At 40.1% G+C, this 22,104-nt stretch overlaps 1 protein-coding gene across 50 annotated transcripts in view; it reads left to right on the top strand.

Moving 5' to 3' along the window:
* Positions 1-22,104, top strand: part of SUN1 (Sad1 and UNC84 domain containing 1) — a 194,904-nt gene that overhangs the window by 145,344 nt on the left and 27,456 nt on the right. For 9 of the 50 annotated variants that reach the window (XM_083711442.1, XM_083711435.1, XM_083711438.1 and 6 more), the window contains exon 2: positions 20,879-21,082. In XM_083711442.1, coding sequence (XP_083567568.1) covers positions 20,952-21,082 — 131 coding nt within the window. In that variant the 5' untranslated portion in view covers positions 20,879-20,951. Of the gene's footprint in view, positions 1-4; positions 121-5,593; positions 5,967-12,150; positions 12,292-13,137; positions 13,677-13,795; positions 15,329-20,878; positions 21,112-22,104 lie in introns of those variants that run through there. The other 41 variants (XM_083711434.1, XM_083711420.1, XM_083711419.1 and 38 more) reach the window with 25 other exon arrangements.

Below are 22,104 nucleotides of genomic sequence, written 5' to 3'. Positions count from 1 at the left end.
TTTCCCCCTCCTTCCTTTCCCCTCTCTTCACTCCGCCTACTTTTGCTTTCACATCCAGTCTGAAGAAAACTTATGGAGCATTTGAAAGTTTGTTCCTTGTTTTGGGACGTTCTGATAAAGGTATGGCCTGCCTGAATTTAGGATTAAAACTTCTTAAATGTTTGTTTTCAGTCTGTCTAGTGGTCACCAATACTTTCAGACTTTGGCATTATATTATCTTTCTTTTTAAAATTATACATAGCTGAATTCTGTTTCCTGTGCCGTATTCTATTTCTTCCTGTTTTTAGATGGGTGATGGAAATATTTTTATTCTGTCAGGCATTTTATATTTGGTTTCTACATTTTCATTCTTTGAGTTTCATTGTGATTTTCCCCTCTTTTATGTAGCTTCCAATCTGTGCTTGGAACCCTCTGGGCTGGGACTTGTACTCATGTGTCATGTGACTATCAATCAGTGAATAACTAATAGTTTTCCTACTCACACTTACATACTGTGAGCTGCTGGGTATGGTGGAATATGAGCTCACATAAGTTAGTACTCAGTTCAAGGTGCCCTGCATGTCTAATAGAAAGGCTGCACAGCTCAGTGGTAGAGCACAAGTTTTGCATGCAAAAGGTTACAGGAAGGACTGTAGTTCAGTGGAATAATACCAGCTTTGCATGCACAAGGTCCCAAGTTCAATCCCAGGCATCTCCATGTAGGACTGGAAAAAGACTTCTACCTGAAATCCTGGAGAACGGGTACTAACTAGTCCGAATGCTTAGCTAGATGAACCAATGATCCAACCTGGTATAAGGCAGCTTCCTATGACTGCCACTACAACTTTTAAGACCACCAGGGAGTGCTGTCAATATAGACACCAAATCAAAATCTGTAAGGATACACATTAAGGGTATTCTTGGCTACCCCTCAATGTCTAAGGGCCCAATTATGCCTACTCCCATTCAAACCTGCGTGAATTTTAAGATCTATAGGAAAAGCTCTGCTGGTGGCTCCCAGGCCTAATGAGGTGTATGTGGTAGGAGCAGGGGCCCATGGGTGGGCTTTCTTTTCAGTGGCCTCTTGCCTTTGAAATGACTTCCCCTCTGAGGTATGTCTCACTACAACACTGATGTCATTTCATCAGCAGCTGATGACACCTCTTTGTCTAGCCTTTTGGGATTCAGGTGTATTATTAGCCATTTGAGTTTCTTTTGCTGCTGGTGGTTATATTTGTAACTGAATTCTGTGTTTTGTTTTACATTGTTTTTGTTTTATTTTAATTTTTGTTTTTAACAGCATATATTTCTGACATGGGATGTTTGGTAAATGTTGGGTTATAAATATTTTTATACAGTAATATAAATAAATAACCTTCAGTGAGTTTCTATGGAAAATAATGCTTTAGTGTATTTATTCTGAAAAGTGTATTTATTCTGAAAAACCGTATGAGGCTTTCATTTGGTTTTTAGTAGCCAGTGATGGATTCAAGCATATTATTACCCGCCTCAAGACTTTGGAATAGGAAGAACTGTGTCCAATAAATACATATGAAAGTTGCTTAAAATGGTGGGCGTTTGACCCAGTTCTGTTAAGTAGCACCCTGATTTTAGTAACTTGTGGTAAAATCGTTTCCTTGTGATTGTTGCTGAGGACAATGTAAGTAAGAAGAAATTAAAGCGAGTGATATAAAAATTCAGAGTGAGAGAGGTGGTTTTGAACAGGCATGAAGTTTTGGTAGTCATATTTTGTAGTAAAAATAGTTGGATAGCACTTTGCAGGCAGGTAGTTATGTTTTCTTTCTCCAGGAAATTATTAAGTGTATTATATTCAGATACACCCCCTCATATGGGAATGTGGCACAGTTAGTCCTATAAGGATAATCCAGGCTCACAAGGCTTTAATAGAGTTCTGATTAGAACAGTAGCAGCTGTGCCTTCTGTCTCTTTGGCAGACAAATGACCTGTCCACAAAAGAGCAACAAACGACTCTCTGTGCTTTCACTATTTGTGGTACTTTGCTCCAGAGTGGTCTGGGGGTTTGTAACAGACAGCTGGGAAACAAAAAACGGCATGCTTTATTCAAATGAAAAGATGTCCTTCTGCTAGCATTGCAACTGGGTTGGCATCTTGCTGGGCGTTGGTGGTATATTTTTGTCAATAAAGAATTTGATGACAGGTTGCATAAATGCCAGGAAACATATGGTGATGTCTCCAGTACTATTAGTTATTATTGCCATTGCTGCTGTTAACAGTAGTGGATTAATTCTGCAAGGAAGACTTGAATACAACATATTTTGGGGCTTTGCCCCATTGAATGAATGAATGAAACTTTATTTGCGTCAGCCGTCGGCCATAGCAACAAAAAAACATTGTGATATATACAGAACAAAATAAAAAGTTGATTATAGTAGACCATTGGTATTGGTCTACTATGATTTTTTGTAATGCCCATCTTTTGCATTGTCTCTCTGGTTTTAGCATGCTTATGTGGCTCTGAAGTAGAGTTATAGATTTAGTGATATTGTGATCCAGGCTAAAATGGTAAAGCTCTTGGCAGTACAGCATGGAACAGGATGGTGCCAGCATGGCATTAAGAAATGGAAAATGAAGTGTGCGCATCAGGTTTTGAATGTTGAAACAAGGAAAATTTACCTAGGCAGGCAGGTTTTGAGTGTGCAATTATGATGCTAAAGACTAAATATTCCATTACTAAGTGAGGCTAGACTGATTTATTTACTGCAAACTTTCTCATATTTATATGTGTTTCTTAGTTATGTCTGAAGAAGATGAACATCAGCTCTCTCTGGTGTACATATAGAAAAATGTGTGTTTATTTAAAAGTGTGACTGTTTATATTGTGGTAACATGCTAATTCCCATCAGAACAAATGTATGTGTTTCACTCGTGAGAAACTGTGATTGGTCATGGATTCTAGGGCTTGTACACAGCATGTTCATCCAGCAAAATGTATTTGTGTGCAATTATATGGTATGTAGATTGTATATTAAGGCATTTGGAAACAAGTGCTTTGCACTTAAGAATTACATACTGTTGGAAGTATCCTTGCTATACAAATGGAATCCTAGCACGTTCCACCTATGAATAATTCTGCAGGGGTTTTTTTGGGAGGGGGCAATACATATGAGAGAGCTGCTAATTCTTATTACAGTGTAAGCTAATTTGAAAATTGAAGGAGCAAGATGTATTTTTCAACTCCAATTTCAATAGTCCATATACAGTGGTACCTCGGGTTACATACGCTTCAGATTACAGACGCTTCAGTTTACAGACTCCGCTAACCCAGAAATAATACCTCGGGTTAAGAACTTTGCTTCAGAACAGAAATTTCACGGCAGCGGGAGGCCCCACTAGCTAAAGTGGTACCTCGGGTTAAGAACAGTTTCAGGTTAGGCATGATTGTGTACTCTAACCAGTGCTCAACTGCCTTTGTAACAAAGACCTGGGTTCTAGTTGTTGTCTAGCCTGTTTTATCATCCATAATTACTTGAAGTACCAAGTTGCTGAGCAGACTACATAGCACTGGAGAGAAAACTAGATTGCTAAACTTTCAATTGCCCATCTTATCTTGCCATTCTATAGCAAGACTAGGACCTTTCACATGAATGCCTGCCCCATCCACTGGGAAATTCCCAAGAACATTAAGCAGTTCATCATATTCCATTGGTCTCTGGGCTGGGATCAGTGAGCAGACCATCTAAATGGGTCCTCCACCCCTGTAGGGGGATGTAGGCACTAGAATTCCAAACTATACCTGGAAATGTTCTAGCTATGGCAATGATGTTATAGAATCGTAGAATTGTAGAGTTGAAAGGGACCCTGAGGGTCATCTAATCTAACCCACTGCTATGCACGAATATCAACTGAAGCATCTATGACCAAAATTGAAGGTGGAAAGGGGAGAGAAAGAAAATGGTGATTTTTACACTGTATGGCATGATTTTATTAAATTTACAAATGAAACATCACATGGATGAGAAATGCAACATATATTGCTATATGATATAGATATGCAGGCACTACTCATAAACTCACTCCTATTATTCTGTTTTCCAAGTTGATTTATTGAAGAATTCATTGAACTGGTTTACTATATCACCTCATTATCATGTACTACAAAATAATAGATTTAGCAGCTTACGTGAAAGATATTTTGCTTGGTGCTGCCAATCTTTCCCAGAAATCTGCAGCTGTAGGGGAGTATTACCGGTAGATGTCTACTTCTAATACATATGTGTTAATGGTGATTTGTTGAGGTGGCACCCTCTCTGAAATGACTGTGTGGCTAGAGCACACCACAAAGTACTTGGGTCTTTTGGTGGGCTAGTTGATGCTAAACAGATTCCTTGAAGCTAGAAAACTTTAAAACAACTGCTCCTGGCATTTTTGATATGTGTAATGCTGAGGAGGCATGTGTTATAATCAGGGGAGGGCCAAGCCTCTCTTTGGCCCCTCCTTGGGTGTGTATTGGCTTCACCATCCTGCCAGTTTAATGCACCAAACCTTGTGCCCTATTTGAGTATTGATTAGTCCTTGGGGGTTCACTATAGTGCATCCTGCATATTCAAAGAATGTCATGGTCTCATGCAGCCCCAGACAACTGCTTCTATATGTCAGGGTTAAGAATGAGCATGGATGAGCTGCCAGTTTTGTTTTATCTGTTGAAGTGAGGGAGGGAGGCTTACAGAGAGGCTTCCTTTGACAAGGTTATGGGAACCTTGAGGGAAGGAAGGAAGAGCAAGGGATCACTGTAGCAATAGTGTGTGGGGGGGGAGTACTGCCACCCTTTTGATTAGGTATGGCATGCATGTGGGTGAGCAACAGGTGGCAGCAATGAGAGGCAGAGAGGGGAGTGGGGAGCTGCATACCTAAGCACTGTGAAAGCTGATGATCTCTAAGATGGAGATGGAGGCTCTGGACAGTGCTAGGTGGGATGAATAAACTCGTGTTGCCAGATTTCAAAAGCTCTAGCCTTGCATGATGTGGGACATTTTAATATTTCCTCTAAGGCCAGCTCTTGTTGAGGTAGGAAAAGGTTTTTAAGTTAAGTTGTTCCAAAGAATAAGGAAAATGCTCCTGACATTCAAATTTTGCTTTGCATATGATGAAAGTGCTAGAGCTGTGCAGATAATTTACATAGGTAAAGGTCCCCCCTCCCCATAAGAACGTTGTTTAGCATTTGAATAACTGCACTTGCCTCCTTGCTATTAAAGTATCAATTTTGCTAGCACAGGTTTAATGGAGTTCTTGCTCATAGGTCTCCAGAGCTTATTTTTTTAAAACAGGGAAGAGCCTGATCCCGCCCCCTCCTTGCCTTCCTTTTGCTAAATAGAAGCATGTTGTGGAAACAGAAGATTGCAGGTTGCCTAGGAAAACAACAAAAGCATGTTGGGGGGATCTTCTGTGCAGTATTGTAGCTTCTCCTTGCTAAAGAGCTAATTAAAGGTGAGAATGAAAGTGCCATGGAAACCTGTAACTATAAATAAAACACTGGGGAAAGGTTTTCAGTATGTACATCCTTGAAGGAAATTAAGTGGTTAAATATTGTGGGCTGGCTGAAGTAGCTTTGTCCAATAAATTCAAAGTCTGCCTCTGAGTGACAATGGAAGCTTTAAGAGGCTGGATTAGATTCGTCTGATCCTTCAGGCTTTGTTGACGCTGGGAAGCCATTTTGGGATTCTGCAGTGTGGAACAGAAAGAATGCGCTGTCAACTCTCAAACTTCTTTTGAGTTATTGGGCAGGAGATTGCCCCGTCCTGGAACACAATGCTGAATTAAAGTATTCTTCCTTCCTTCTCTGTGGGATGAATGATGCTGCATTTTGAAAAGATCCAGGTTTGAAGGTGTACCTCTGCTGCTGTTTTCTGATCAGTTGTGTAGGTCTGATAGATCTGGAGCGTAACTTGGCAACTTGAGTTTGTTTTTAGCTGTGCCAAAGCATCGAGATGCTTGCTTGTTCTGCTTTAGTGAGCCTTGTTTTGCAATTTGTTTCTTAGTAATTTGGGATCTGACTGAGTTATTGTACAGAACAAGTTGAGTTGGATTTTTCAATCATTCCTGGTTTTCAGGGTTACTAGCTTGTAAAGTGAAAACACTCAACTCATATTGTCTGAAGCATGTAGAAAATGCTCAGTATTTTTATAAATTCCATGTCCTGTTAACTGCAATTTAGCTATGTATGTTCCTCTTATGTTCAGAATAATTCTTTTAAAAAATATTTACAGTGTTGTAATATGTGCTCTCCTTTGACAGCCACAGTCTAAGTAATAATACAGTCAAAGCTTGCACCAAGTGCAATATATTATAGATGATCAGATTTGTATGTCAGAATACCTGGGGGCTTTTAAACATGTGATTGATACATATTTCTGAAACACTGTCTTTTGTCCTAAATCGTGTACTGTATTTACTTTTGCTTGAAGCTCTTTGCTTTTCAGCCTGTTCTTTTTAAATTTTAATGTGGGGAGGTACGTGAAAGAGGCTGCAAAATGTTAGATATTCCCTGTAAGATAATTCAGATTTTTGGGAATGAGTTTTCAGTGACTAAAATGAAATACTATAGTTAGATTAGCTTGTAAACTGCTGAAGCAGCAGCAGCAAAGTTCTTAAAATCTGAAGGTGCAAGCTATTTGTTATTGGCTGCATTAACCATAATTTAATGTACTGCACTGAAAAGAGAGTTCATAGCTCAGTTTGTTTTGAGGAGGCATTTGGAATATACATAGTTAGCATATTATAGCTCATAAGTAACCATATTGTTTTTAAAATGCTTAAGAATAGCAGGTCTTGATTTTTAAACCAGCACTATGGATGTTTTGTTTATTGTTTGATCAGTAATACTATCCTTTTAATTCTAAAATGAAGGCCCATTTTATAGACAGTAATTGCCTGATGTATTATTGCTGCTAGTGTATTCTTATAAGAAATATGTTCCAGTAGTTCTAAAAGATGCCTGTTTTCTGTGAACATCTAATACCCTACTCCTTCAATCCCTTTTCCTTATCAAAAGTGAAACTAGAGTGGAATGTATTCATATTCTTTATCACAACTTGTGAATTGAGCAGCAAAAGGAAACTGATGTCCATGGTTCTGATTTTGTTAAAAAGAATAGCAGCTTTGAAATGTAGCATGTGAGTTGCATCAACAACTTACTTAAACAGAATATCAGGTACCACTTTTTGTACTTCTGATTACTACCATCCCACCATCCAGACCTGTTAAGAAAAATAAGTGGAGATCCCCGCCCCCCCCAAAGTCTTATTTTTGAACCTTATTCAAAAACAAAAGTGAAAGTTTGAAGCCTTTTGCAATTTGCATAGTTTTCTCCTGAGCCATGGACTTCTGTCAATAAGATTGCTGAGTACAGAGAGACACATTGGGATCATTGTGAGGAGCAGAAAATCCCCCTCCCTTTTAAAATGTGGCTATTTTTACTTGAGTGATGAAGCTATTGCACTATAGCCATGTTCTCACCCATTTCATCACAACAACCCAGTGAGGTAGGTTAAGCTAAGAGATAGTGACTGGTCCAAGGTCACCACCCAGTGAACTTCATGGCTGAGTGGGGATTCGAACCATGGTCTCCCAGGTCAGAGGCCAACACTCTAACCATTATGCCACACTAGCTTTCATTGTTTTGTCTCCTCTCTATGCATTGAGTAAATGTGGTACTGGAGGTACGAACAGGACTACTGTCTCCTATGCAATAATTTAGGAGTTGGCCACAATTTTTTGAGATGTTTCTTGGATCATTTGAATTTATAATATTCTCTGTGCACTCTGTGGCCAGATAATTATTGGTCACAGGACAGCAGAGCAGGTTGGCTTAAGCCCTTCTCTGGTCCAAGGCAGGGACAGCAACTTTGATATCCCTTCTGTGTAGGAGGTTCCTGTGCTTATTCAGTTTTTCTACAGAGATGCGGGTTTGGAGGCCACCTTGCTCATTTCTTCAGACATTTCAGCCTATCTTCCCTCTGAAAGAAAGAGAGGGAAGAGTTCATCACCTCACACATCACTCTTAAGCCTTCTATAACTTCATAGCCTCATACTCCACACCTGTTTGACCACAGGCTCAGGAAAGGGAGGACAAGATGCTGCGGCTTCCAAACCTATCACAAAACGTTTTATCCTCTTCCATAGAAGTGATGGATAGCTGCACTGTCCTCTCAGTGGATGGCCTCATGGCTGCATTAATACCCATGCCAGCGATTCCCCGGAAAAAGGAGAATTCAAGATGAATCCTTGATAGGAAGAATGGTGCTGCCTATGGTAGATTTGATCTGGATACTTCTTTCATAGAATCGTAAAATTGTAGAGTTGGAAGGGATCCCTAGGGTCATCTAGTCCAACCCCAGCAATACAAGAATCTCAACTAAAGCAACCAGGACAGATGACCATCCAACCTCTGCTTTAAAACCTCCAAGGAAGGAGAGTTCCACTTCCATCAAAGCCACCACTGCCAATTATTTTGGTGTGAGCTCCCATTCTTTTACCCAGGCTCTACACTTAGAAGTTATTTTGAGTGGATCAGCTATTTTGGGCTGGGCAGCTGAAATTTATGGTTGACTCATCTATGAATTTCTTTTGGTTTCATCAAGGACTTTATCATCTAGAACTCATTAAATAACTTTAAATCTGGGCTTCTTATTTGTCAATATATTCTTCATGTCCAAAGGAACCCCAAAATGGCATATTTCTTCTCCAAATTCCAATAATAGGGATATTAAGTGATTGATTCACTTTTTCTACAGTGGCTACTAGGCCTCCTATATACCTTTCTGTCTCTCTACTTTTAGGGAAAGTCCTATGCAAGACACAGTCCTTCCACATGGAAATCTGAAATATTCTACATGGCTGACCAAGATTCCCAGACTTAATGGAATATGAGATTCTGGGCCCTTGACCCTTCCTCATCTCACTGAGTCTTCTCTCTCAGAGCCCAGTCTATCTTCCCTTTGAGATCAGTCCTGCTTTTATGCTTCAAAACTGAAAGGCAATGCTGTCAAGACTGGGATTGTGAGGAAAACAATTAACACCATTCTGACCTCCTGCAGATTCTCTGCTTCTCAGACTGAAATAACATGGAAAGCCATCCACAGATCCCAAAAGAGAAACACTCCATTCCATTTCTGCCTCTGGTCAGGACATCTTAGCCTTCTCCAACAGGCTGACCAAGAGCTCAGCAATCATTACTCTTAAGAGACAGATGGAAATGCTTAATAACATTCTTGGGTAGCTTCTTAACAAAATGTATATACTATTAAAATTTAAAATTTAAATAATAAAAACAGTTTAAAAATAACTACAGTTAACAGTATAAGAGATTAAAATAGTCAACATCTACATTTCATTCTTATCCCATCATCTCACATTAAAAAAAAAAAAATTAAGGAGTAAGTTCGTTATCTACTCTCGCTTTGTTCACAGGTGCCACACTTGCAACCATTCCTTAGTCCTGAAAGCTCTTACTGGCCCTCCTTCTGAACCTATTTGAATGCTTACCTGGAAAATTGGGTTTTGAGTTATGTTTATTTCCCCCATGAATTGGGGGCCACAAGAGCATTTTTGGTCATAGAAAGTGAGTGTATTTATTTTCAAGAAGACAGGGTTGTGCTCCACACCAACTCATCCTTCATAGCTAACATTTATTTGACTTTCCATATGAATTTGTTGGGCTTTCCATGTAAAAAAACAAACAAACAAACAAACAAACAAACAGTTGTCCCACTAAATTTTGCCTCAATCTACTTCTCCCAAAGAGAAACTTTGGCAATAACCAAGTTCTTTGTGTTTACATATTTGTAGATCTTCAAGTGTCCTTTCCCTTGATTATGAGTCTGAGGGTCATTCTGCTCCTCCAAGGATCAGTGCCTGCTTTTTCTAGAAACCTGACCTTTACACAGAAGTATTAATGCTACACTAGATTGCATTTTCAGGGTATGCACTTGCCCTTTTTTGCAACAGAAGGCTGAAGACAATACTAGCTGTAAGTGGGAGTTTCCAATAACCTTGCCGTTAGTTCTCGCTGTGATTGTAGCTATACAGAATATTCTGAAGAAGGAGCAAAATATATTTAGTTTTAGTTCTTGGAAACTTGCCAAATGCCTTGTGTGGGAAAGGAATCTTAATGATTAAACAGCTCATCTCCAACTTGAGTAAAGGGGGATGTATGCAAATAATAGCTATGTGTCCAGTTCCTGTAGAACACAAGTCACAGCTCACTACGTAGCTTGTGTTTGTGCCTGTTAAAGATCTTTCCCTGGCAATCTAAGGTTTCATATGTGGGGTTTCAGGAGGGTGACGACAGCTGTTGAGCAGCCAGGTCAAAATTAGATTTGTTGATGCAATGCTGCTTGGTAAGTAACAGTGTCTCTTAGTCTGTGTTTGGGCCCAGAGGGAACTGTAGACAGCCAGGTTTCTCAATTGTTTCCAGTATCTCTAGCTGTTGGGTACACTGCTTTGCAGTTTTATACGAGTAATTACACTGGTCCAGTTCAGACAGTGCATTGCCCAGTTGCCAACCCAGTCAGGCAATTGGGAACATCCCATTCTCCCACACACCCCTCCCTTATTATTCCCTCTTCTTTCCCCTGAAACTGTTGTTTCACATTGCATCTGAACCAGCATTGCAATAGGTACCTCTAACCTTAGACTCCCCTCAAACCTATGGCTGAAACCAGAATTATAACTTGATTTCAACTCCTGGTTATCTTGCAAATTAAACTTGATAGTAACTGTGCCAATTTGGTGATTATTAGACTTTATTTATTTATTTATTTATTTATTTATTTATTTATTTATTTATTAACAGTTTCCTATGAGCCATCTCAAAACGATTTCACATTACAGAAAAAACATTTATAAAACAATTGGATGTATATAAAGAGCACACATGGTTTTAGAAATTGCATGTATAAATGCAGTGCACTTATGGACTGGGATAAAACGTTTCTGAGACTGTGTACACATTCCCATTTGCTCTGGCTCCAGTGCCCTCCCGCTGCTGATATTTGAAACTGTACAAACGATGTTAGCTGCAGTCCGTATGCATCTTGTAGTTTCCTGGGAGATACTGCTGTTTGATGCATTATCTCTCAAACCAGCTTCTATCTGATTTGTAAATGTAAGCTGCAGTTAAGCAGAGATGTGTAGATCTGAGACCTCTGTTGTGCATGTGCAGATGACAACTTCATTGAATAGGAGTTTTGCGGGTTTGTGGGTGCCAGAAAATAAACCAGGTAATGCACATAGGGTGAAGACATCACTGTGCCAAATTGCACAAATGTTAAAATTAGCTGCAAGGTCATTAGCTTTCTGTACTTTGTCATAGACCTTTTATAAACGAGTTCCCCAACCTACGTACGGTACTCTGTGTTCTCTGTTGGTCAGGTGTTTGGGGTGTTTCTGAGCATCAACATCCTCTTCTGGGTTTTGAAGCAAATTACAGCTAATTAATTTTTGTTGTCAAGGCATTGCAATCCGGACACATTCACGTGCGCTGCCTGTGTTCTGTATGTGCTTGTCTGGTAGAACCGCCTTACCATTCCAGCTCCACACTACTGAGCTGTGGTTGTGTGAATGCTAATTCTGGACTGAGGCCTTTTACCTTACTGTATGTGTTTGGCCGTAGCCTGTTCTGTCACCGTCGGAACAGTAAGCACAGAGCACTTCATTTCATCTATGAGGTGCTCATTTCACAAATGGAGTGAACATTTCCTAATAAACCTCTTTGTCTTCAAGGCCAAATTATAGCTATTATTATTATTATTATTATTACCCCACCCATCTGGCTGGATTTCCCCAGCCACTCTATGTGAAATAATGTTCTTTTTAAAAAATATAGGCAACTCCCTCTTTGCATGGGGGTTGTGTTTTGGGTCATTGCACTTGTGTGAAATCAGAAAGTCCATTGAAAAAGCCTGCAAACACCCTGCCCCCCCCAATTTAGTGATGTTTCGGTGACATCCTTATGACGTTTTCACATTGCTTCCAGATTTGGCACTGTGCACGTATGTGTGACCATGCACATAACGGTAGTTGCCTGTTTTAGCACATTGGTACGGGACAGATCAAAATTGTTCTGAGAACCTGGCCCTGCATGAGTAACTTGCCTTACTATTATATTAAAAGCAAGCACTGGATTTCATCTAGTTTTAATAACCAGAATCTTGTGTCAACTAGTGTCCTCCTTTTGTCCAAAGCAGCATTTTGTCATTCTTAAGTCTTAGTCACTATACGTTTTAGCTGAATACTTCATACTCAGCATTGACCTTTTTAAGTGAATGGGACTATGTTAGTCATGCTCATGAATTTCTTTTTTTTTTAATGATATTAAGTTTTAAATAAGCACAGACACAAACAACAATAAAAACATACATAAACCAACAAACAAATCAAAAACAAGTATAAATTCAAATCTTATTTTCTAAACCTAATTTCACCGACCTCCTCACACCTCTCCCTTCTGTATTCTAATCTCATTTATCTTATCAGCAAATCCTTTCCCATTTTTCCCATAGTTTTTGATAATTCTATTCATTTTCCTTACTCAACGCCCCTGCAAACCACTAATTTTTAAACCCAAATCTTTTTAGCCTTCATTAATTTTGTAATATTTATTAAGATAGTCTTTGAACTTCTTCCAATCTTCTTCCACTGTCTCTTTGTCCTGGTCTCGGATTCTGCCAGTCATCTCTGCCAGTCCCATATAGTCTGTCATCTTCATCTGCCATTCTTCCAGAGTGGGTAGATCTGGTGTCTTCCAATACTTTGCGATGAGTATCCTTGCTGCTGTTGTGGCGTACATAAAGAAAGTTCTATCCTTCTTTAACACCACATGGCTAACCATACCCAGGAGAAAGGCCTCTGGTTTCTTCAAGAAGGTATATTTAAATACCTTTTTCATTTCATTATAGATCATTTCCCAGAAAGCCTTAATCCTTGGGCATGTCCACCACAGGTGAAAGAATGTACCTTCATTTTCTTTACATTTCCAACATTTGTTGTCTGCTAAGTGGTAAATTTTTGCAAGCTTGACTGGGGTCATGTACCACCTATAGATCATTTTCATAATATTTTCTCTCAAGGCATTACATGCCGTGAATTTCATACCGGTGGTCCACAACCTTTCCCAGTCAGCGGACATAATCATGCTCATGAATTTCTGAGGGTCTGTGCTTGGTAGGACTAGCATTGGATACAACCTTTTGAGGGCAGCACATCACTTCTTCTGAAGGCTCACCATGGGAGAGGTGGGTTGGCTTTGGTTCTTGCATGTTCGTCCTCTCCCTCCTCCTAGTCCTGTACTGATGATGATTGCTGACATTTAGCATGATGTAAGCAGTCAGAATAGAATCCCTGGTTTGGGTCTAGCATGCACATAAGAGCACAGATGAACAGTGTTTGTGCGCCTGATGTGATCTTAAAACAGGGTGAATTAGTTTATATCAGCCTTGAAGGCACCCTTTTGCCCAGTAAGTCTAAAAATACCAGCCTTTACAGCTAATATTGCTCAATCTTTTGTGTTGTGTTCTTATGAAAGAACATTTCTTCATGCTTCTGTTACTTGAACTGCTCCGTAAATCTCGGCATTTTGCAACCTTAAATTGTGATTTTGTTTAAAATTTTAGAGTTTCCTTCAGTTTCAGTCTAGTAGCCCTTAAGCTAATATCCATTCAGTTTTTCTTGTTGTTGTTGTTTAGTCGTTTAGTCGTGTCCGACTCTTCGTGACCCCATGGACCAGAGAACGCCAGGCACCTCTGTCCTCCACTGCCTCCCGCAGTTTGGTCAAACTCAGTTTTTCTACTTATTGTAAAAGACTGAAAACTCAAAAATCCTGCTTTCAGGCTGCAGCAGAATTAGAGAAGGAAAGCAGGGCTGTTCCATCAGCTCTGCTGAGAGACTGGTTGCTTTTGGCTCTTCATCATCATCACCTGTCACTTAGCAAGGGTTGTTATAATAATTTTAATAATAATTTATTATTTATAGCCTGCCCATCTGGCTGGGTTTCCCCATTTCATCATTCCTCATTCCATTATTCCATCAGGCCACCTGAACTGTTTCCACCCCAGCTGGTCTCTATAAGAATTGTAACTTTAAGAAATTGTCCCTGAGTTAGGTTTGCCCCTCCTCCCTACCCATTTCTTTTTCCTTTAGTCTTTTACACTATAAGCCTGAAGGCAAGGCTGGAGTTTTTCTTTCTTTTTTTAGTTGATCTGGAAACTACTCTGAAACGTTTTCTGCTGAAGCGTGGGATAAGAATGCTTTGAATAAGACTACTGGAATCCAAAGAGCTACTGCAGGCCCATCCAAGACCTTCAGTGTGCTGTGTGGGATTTTTTTTCTGCACTCCAAACCATACAAAAATACTTTACAAATACTTAGTTTTAAAAGTAGCTTGCATTCAGGACTGCTTCTTGAAAAGCACATACCCAAAGGCCCTTTGGATGAGCAAAACTAGCTGTGTGGCTCTTTAGATCACAGTCTAAACATTTCAAAGTGACTCCCTTAAAATGCCTGAGCTAAAACAAGTTCCAGGAATACAGATCTAGCACTAGATTTGTGATTGCATTTTGAATCAGCCTTTAGGGTGTGTACATAAGCGCCTTTGCTCTCTTCGAGGTGATTAGTTGAATCAATCCCAGCTAAACAGGGCTGTCTCTTTCAAAGCACAAGCCGAGCCAGACTCCCTCTTTCCATTCCAGTGGCACAAATGAAATGTTAAAAGAAAAATGTGTTGTTACATGAAACACATCACTTTTCGTTTACTTAGCTATTTTGATTGGTGCAGTTCTCAATACCTAGAAAACCTTTAGTTTAGTATCAATGGAAAAAAATACTATTGTGGGTGTTGTAAACTCTTGGCTTTTTTCAGCAAAGTGCAGTTTAATAGTATCTGTCAAGTATACTATAAGCAGCACTGTAGGTATGGACAGGGTTTAGCTTTTTGCTACACCATTTAAGAGAACTTTGTAAACAGAACACAGCATGCCTAAGACTTTTGAAGAAGCTGTCCAGAAGAGGAAGTGCTTAGCGTTCATGTGACTTTTGATAAGGGATATCTAACATTAGCAGCCACATTAAAAATGCACACTACTTCTGATACCAGTGGCTTTTTTCCTCCTCTGCCAAAGCATTATTTGCAGTATTCTAAAGTACCGGCTGAACCAAGCAAGAGCTCTTTTTTCTGTCTTTTAAACTGTTATATAGCACTGTGTTTTCAACTTTTTGCAGTATGATTTGAAACAGTGACCATGGATTTTTCACGTCTTCACACGTATACCCCTCCCCAATGCGTGCCAGAGAACACTGGCTATACTTATGCACTCAGGTGAGAATCTTTTTCCTTATGGAGAAGCTGCCTTCTATAGAACCTGGTTTCTTTGTATGTTGTGGTTTCGTGGCAAGATTTAAATCAAGGAAAGAAACCTGGCATTTGATCATAAATCTCACTGACTTTCCTGTTTATAGATACATGTAGCAGTTTGGTTTTAGGTTTTTACAGTAGATTCTAATCCAGCACCACTGGTGACTAAGACAGTGACTCAGGATTTGGCAGTAGCTGTAAATAAAGTATTTGGGAACCACACCCAAATACCATTGTTTTAGCTTGCAAATGCAGGGTGGGGGGTATTACATGGCAGGGTGTGTGTGTAGATAACTTAATATAGTTCCATACTGCAATGAGGAATCCTTGTCAGTTTTGCACTGACAAGTAAGTACAAAGAGTAAGTACAAAGGTATAAATTTACTATTACTCGTAATTGTGCTTTTATTGCTAAGTTTTGCAATAAACTTTTAATGTTACATGTTACTGATCCTGCAGTATTAATATGGGCAGGGTTAACTGTTAGGAAGATAGTATTGTCAGAGATTTATCAGGTTGCCTCGACCTAGATGAAAAAGGAAAATAGTAGATCAAGCTTGAGTATTACTGAATAATGGTTATGCCCCAAGTAAGTCACCATGAAAAATATGTGGAGCTTATAAACTGGTGTATTCTGTAGCTCTTTTTCTCATACTAGCCTTGTAAATAGGTACTTGTTTGGTTGCTGGTGGTCAGTTACCTCCAGGCTAAAAAGGTAAAGGTACCCCTGCCCGTACGGGCCAGTCTTGACAGACTCTGGGGTTGTGCGCCCATCTCACTTAAGAGGCCAGGGGCCAGCGCTGTCCGGAGACACTTCCGGGTCACGTGGCCAGCGTGACATCGCTGCTCTGGCGAGCCAGAGCTGCACACAGAAACGCCGTTTACCTTCCTGCTGGAAAGTGGTCCCTATTTATCTACTTGCACCCGGGGGTGCTTTCGAACTACTAGGTTGGCAGGTGCTGGGACTGAGCAACGGGAGCGCACCCCGCCGCGGGGATTCGAACCGCCGACCTTTCGATCGGCAAGCCCTAGGCACTGAGGCTTTTACCCACAGCGCCACCCGCGTCCCTCTCCTCCAGGCTACTAGGTAAGAAATTTGCTTTACCTGGAAAGGGGTTGTATCCTTCCCCTTTTCCAACATCCACTGTGCCACCAACATAGCATGTGTGAGAAGTAGATGGGGCTGGCTACTTTTGTGGATTTATTTCCATCTCTGAAATTTACAACTGACAGTTGTTTTTTTTGCACTGTTAATGTTTGAGCAATTTTCTTCTTTGTAGGACACCATTTATGCTATTACTAGCTAGAGTAATAAGACCTGAAAAACAATCTGCATTTGTGAGCAGCCCTCACAAATATGCTATTAAACAAATAGGTGTGTTTGCCAAGTGAAAACAAATTGGGGCTAGTGGCAGCTGTCTGTAGCGCCTGGTACTTCATTTGAATAGTGTGCCTGTAGTACATCACTTGCAGAAGTAGAATAAAAACAGCCGTATAATAACAAGTGCCAATAGTAGCTTGTGGGGGAGTGTTTAAATAGATTATTGCCATCACTCCCTTAAAAAGCAAAATTGTGAGCTGCCAGGTACCAAATGAAGTTACAACAGGAACAAGCAATCTTTTTCAGCCCAAGAGCCACATTCCATTTTGGGCAACCTTCTGAGGGCCACATGCCTGTGAGGCCAGAGGCAAAAGTGGGAGGAAGAATGAATATAAATGTTATTGGTTCAAGAAAAATAGATATAAAAGGAAGAGAATTCCGGAATGCCAAGATTCAAATTTGGGGCAAGTACTCTTTGGTGAGAGAAAACCAGCGGATATAAATTCATAAAATATGAGGCAAATAAAGTGTGAAAATGTAGGATGTAAAACCTTAAAAATATGTTATTCTGGGTGAGTTCCAAAACTGTCCCATTTAAAAGTTCCTTCTGAAGTTTCCCAGCATAGAACACACATTTGGTAACTTAAATTGGTTTAGTCACAAACTCACCAAAGGTCTCAGGAACCTGCCCTGAGATTTATGGGTAATAATAAATAATGTGTTCTTCCATACGTCAGTTAGAAAAGTTGCAGAGGCAGTAAAAAGTAGCTTAGTTACAAAGCGGTAAAACATTACTAAACTATTTGTATAGGAACACGAGAGGTTGGTGTGAGTAGTGCAGCCTAGCTGGAGGAATCAGCTCAGACCTCCTCACATGCTGAGTCCTCAAGTAGACTGGGAAGCAGGGAACAAAGGGTTGTTTACCTATTTCCGCCCAAAGTAAGGGGAAGTGACATAGCTAAGCTTGGCAGGACAGCTTACTCTATGGTATTAAACCCATCATGCATTAATTAGACTAAATCATGCTGGTTATATGAGGCTGGTTATCCTGAAAATTTTACATGCACCCATCTCCGTCCTTTATTCAGACAAGCAAGAGGTATGATCAGAGTTCAAGGACCCATTCAAAGAACACTCAGGCTTGGAAGCAGGGCCTCTGAAGGGTGCAACCTGGGGAGAGTTTCAAGGGCCAGCTAGAGACCTGGAGGCCTGCTTTCGGCCCCTGGGCTTGAACTTCCCCATCTGTCAGTTATCATAGAACATGCTTTTAATGCATCTTAAGCAACCCTGGTCCAGCTTATCTGAGGACCAATACGATTTGGGCTGCTGTGCATGGCCTAGTTCTCTCTCAGACAGAAAACCTGTGTCTGGGCTGTCCCACTTCAGACAGTGGGTGGGGGTAGGGACTCGACACACATGATTGAATGTGGCACTCCACACTCAATCCCTGCAGACCCCTGATTATTTCTAGACAAGCTGGAGATAATTCTCCTTTGTGGTGGTTAATCTTAAAATGATTAGCAAATAATTTAGACTCTCCTCTTCCCATGTGCTGGAATGTTCCCTTCCATGCCAGTGGAAGGGAAGATTATATGCAGTTTTTCCCTATGTGTGAAATTGCAGAATTAATGGAGAAATATGTTTATATATGCAATTAAAAGTCTAGGGTATAAATCTTGGATCCTGGGAAGCTGCTTTATACCAAGCTAGGAGAACCAATGGTCTGACTCAGTATTACATATTGATTGGCAGCAGCTCTCTATGGTTTCAGACAAGGGTCTTTCTCAGCCCTACCTGGACATACTTATTGGGATTGAAACATTTTGTTTGCAAAGCACATGTTCTGCCGCTGAGCTACCCCATTCTTCCCCATAAATGATTGAACCCAATCTTCTGTTATGAGTGCAGTCTCCTGGCATTCCTGCTTTTAAAACTGATGCTGTGCACATTTTTATCTTGAGTTTTATTGGTGTAACTCAGAAGATAAGCCATTTTTGGCTTGCAACAGTTTCAGTTTAATAACTTTGAGATTCTCAAGCCAGAATTCTGTTTTTTTCCTCCCTCTAACACTAACCACACAACGCTCAAGGCTGCTTTCTCTTCAGCATTAGTTCCACTTCACTGACATTTGGTTTAATGTGGCATTACATTTTTTTCTCCATGAAAAGGGAGTCTCTTCAGACCATTGTTTTGCTTTTAAAAATGTAATCCTAAATTAGTTTCCCCTAAAATAACTTATATTTTGATGGGTGCATTTAACAACTTTGTTTTTGCTACAACAGACTAACATGGCTCCCTGGATATAAGGACAGACCACTTGTTACTGCAGGCATTGTGCTGGCCCTTGAAAAATGTATCACCATTTTAAAATTGTTATTATTTTTAGTTCACCGCATTGCTTGATTGTAATAGTAAAACCTCTAAGTTGTTTACAAAAAAGCATTAGAATTAACAAATGAAAACACGTATTTAAAAACAATCATAATATATTAAACAAAAAGTGGGTGCTGAGTACTGCAAAGATGCCTGTCTGATATCAATAGATGGTGCTGCCACACTAAAAGATCACATTCTTACAAGTGTGGAACAAGTGTTGTATGGCACCTGTAACAGTGCCAGTTCTGTAGATTGGAGTGGATGGATACTTATGGGGTAAGGCAATCCACAATTAAACTGGTCCCAAGCTGTTATGGACTTGATATACTAACAGTAATACCTTGAACTTGATCATTTGAGAAATTGGGTTCCCATGCAGATATCTGAGCAGATGCATTATATGCTGAAGAGGTCTCACTCCTGTCAGCAACTGTGCTGCAGCATTCTGCACTAATTGCAGTTTCCAGAGCAAGTACAGTAGAGTGTATTTCAGTCATGGGGAGAGTCACCATGTCAGTCACCCCCACTCTTTCATAATGATGACTTCAATGTATCCTGCCACTTGATAGTAGTAATAGTGATGCTGGGCAGGGAAACACATGGGATGAAGTTTTACGTGCAAAAGTGAAGCTGTGTGCTGCAGGAAGAAAGTAGCATAGGGAGGACCAATAGGTGATCCTTTGTGGAGAGCACCTGCCTCGTCTACTCCAAAGTTTGTGTCATAGTTCTGCTTGTAAACTTAGTTTCTGGCCATGTTTGCCAAGCTGCTACGCCTTTTAGGCTTCAAGATAGGACATATTTGAAAGCAAGTGAAACTACCCAAACTGAGCCCTCAGACAAATTCAAACTTTAACAGTGATGATAAAAACACAAAACCTTTTTGGAACCAGAGGGCCACATTTTTTTCTCGGCAGCATTCCAGGGAGTGCATACCAGTGGTGGGCAGCGCCAGAAACAAAAGTGGCAGAACAGGAGATGTGACCCTTTCCTTTGTGTAAGAGGTTACAGTCCACCCATGCAAAAACTAGAGGTTTATATAAACATACATACCTCTGTTCTCCCAGGCAAGCAAGAAGCATCATCACAGTTTCAAGGACACATTCCAGCAAAGCAAAAGCACTCAGTGAAGTTATGGTCTGTGGGAGAAGTTACAATCCTGGGGAGAGTGACGAGGGCCAAATAGAGAGGCCTGAGATTCCCTACCTTTACTCTAGGGTTCAAAACTAACTTTCCTGAAGCACTGGAATATTTATTCATTCATTTAAAATATTTAAAACCTTTTGAGGCTACTCTGGGAAATTAGTTAAAGTGATAAAAAGATAAATGCCCACTCCATAGCAATAAGTACCGTAAATAATTGGACATTATTTTGTTTAATGTCCAATCCTGTAGAACAGCAGATGATTAAAATGGGTTATTTTATTGCAACAGCTCACATCCTGAATGTCTTCATAAGCAAGTGGGCCTCACATTTCCCCCTTGAGATTAAGAAAGAGGTAGATTTCAAAGCCTTGAAAAGGATGGTGTTCCTTTCCAATGTTCTGATCTCTCTGCATGATGGGAAGTAGCGTTGAACCCAATGATCTTCAATAAAATGGTGGGTTTGCACAAGGAGAAACGGGGACTCTCTCAGATGAGCAAGACCCAAAGAGATTCAAAGATTTAAGTGCCTTCATTTTTACTTGGAAGCATTAACAGCAATCAGTATGGATTGCTCAACAGCAGTTAATTATACTCCTGTCTCCTCATCTCTGTTGAGAAGCTGCCTGCTGCCTTCAACATATATACCAAAATCTTTTTCTGTCTTTCCTTTATAGTTCAAGCTACTCATCAACTGCTCTAGATTTTGAGACTGAACACAAACTGGACCCTGTGTTTGACTCCCCAAGAATGTCAAGGCGCAGCTTACGTTTGTCTGCTGTAACATATAACACACCTGAGGATACACACAATGAAGGCATCTTTGGTGGTGGCACCGGCTCCTATGGCGGGAAAAAGGCATTTGCAGATCAGTCAACTAAGTAAGCATTTCTTTTAATAGGTACTTCATGTAAGTTACCTTCTTACTGCTTCCATTCTATTAAATTTTAAGGGGTTCAACTGCATGCTGTGATTTTTGTTTTGTATTTCTATATTGCATTGGTAATCATGATAGTTACTAGTTTTTCTTTAAAAGGTGTGCATGAAACTTTCTCTCCCTTGGGTTTTCAGTGGGCAAAAAGAGGAGTACAGCTCCTTCCAGAGTTAAGCATCTTCTCCTGACAACTGAAGGTGATGCTTCAGTTTTGCAAGTACCTCTGTTGTACTGTAGAATTTCTTTAAAAGAATATTTGTTTAAAAATGGTACTAGTTACTATTGTAGCCTCCAGTTGAGTTAGGTTTCCCCCCCTAACCCTTTAGCACATGCTTTTGTGACTTTTGAGTCCAAGAAAAGTAGCAGCAGCAAATGGAGAGTGTGGTTTGTACGAGAAACTCAAAGTACTGGTTAGTTGAGGATGGAGCTTCTATACTTTTAATAGTTGCATAATCTTAAGAGTGGGGCAGCTTTTCTCACATCTTTAACAAGCTTCTCTTGCCAAACTTCCCCCTCTGTGCAAGATCCTCCTTTGTACCTGGTCATTCTGTGAAGCATTAATGTAAGCTCAGTGTTCTGCGTCCCCAGCTAAAATAAAAGAGGCAAGTAGATCTTCAAGACAGCTATATATGTAGTCCACATGGCTGCATTATTTTCAGACCTGTCAACCACAGGAGATGCTTCTCTGGTGATCAGTGACTGGTTACATTTCTGGACTGTTCAAATGGATTGATTAACTCTGTAACTGGAAATTCTAGTAATCATTTTGTCTTGTTTTGCATTGTACACTCAGTGTGGTTAACATTGCATTTTTTCGGGGTGGGGGGAGTTTACTAGATACTAGATGGAAGGAGGTAATATTCACAAGAAAAACATTTTAGGATTATGGATTATCTTGGCTTCTTGTGAGAACTCAAAAGCTGCCAAATGGCATGTAATACAGTTCCTTCTGACCTCAATGGGACTTAA

The sequence above is a fragment of the Podarcis gaigeae genome (assembly GCF_964106915.1).
Source record: "Podarcis gaigeae genome assembly, chromosome: 14".
In the NCBI taxonomy this organism is placed as follows: Eukaryota; Metazoa; Chordata; class Lepidosauria; order Squamata; family Lacertidae; genus Podarcis; species Podarcis gaigeae.
Note: the sequence above shows the minus strand (reverse complement) of the source record. Positions and strands in the feature narration are given on the sequence as shown.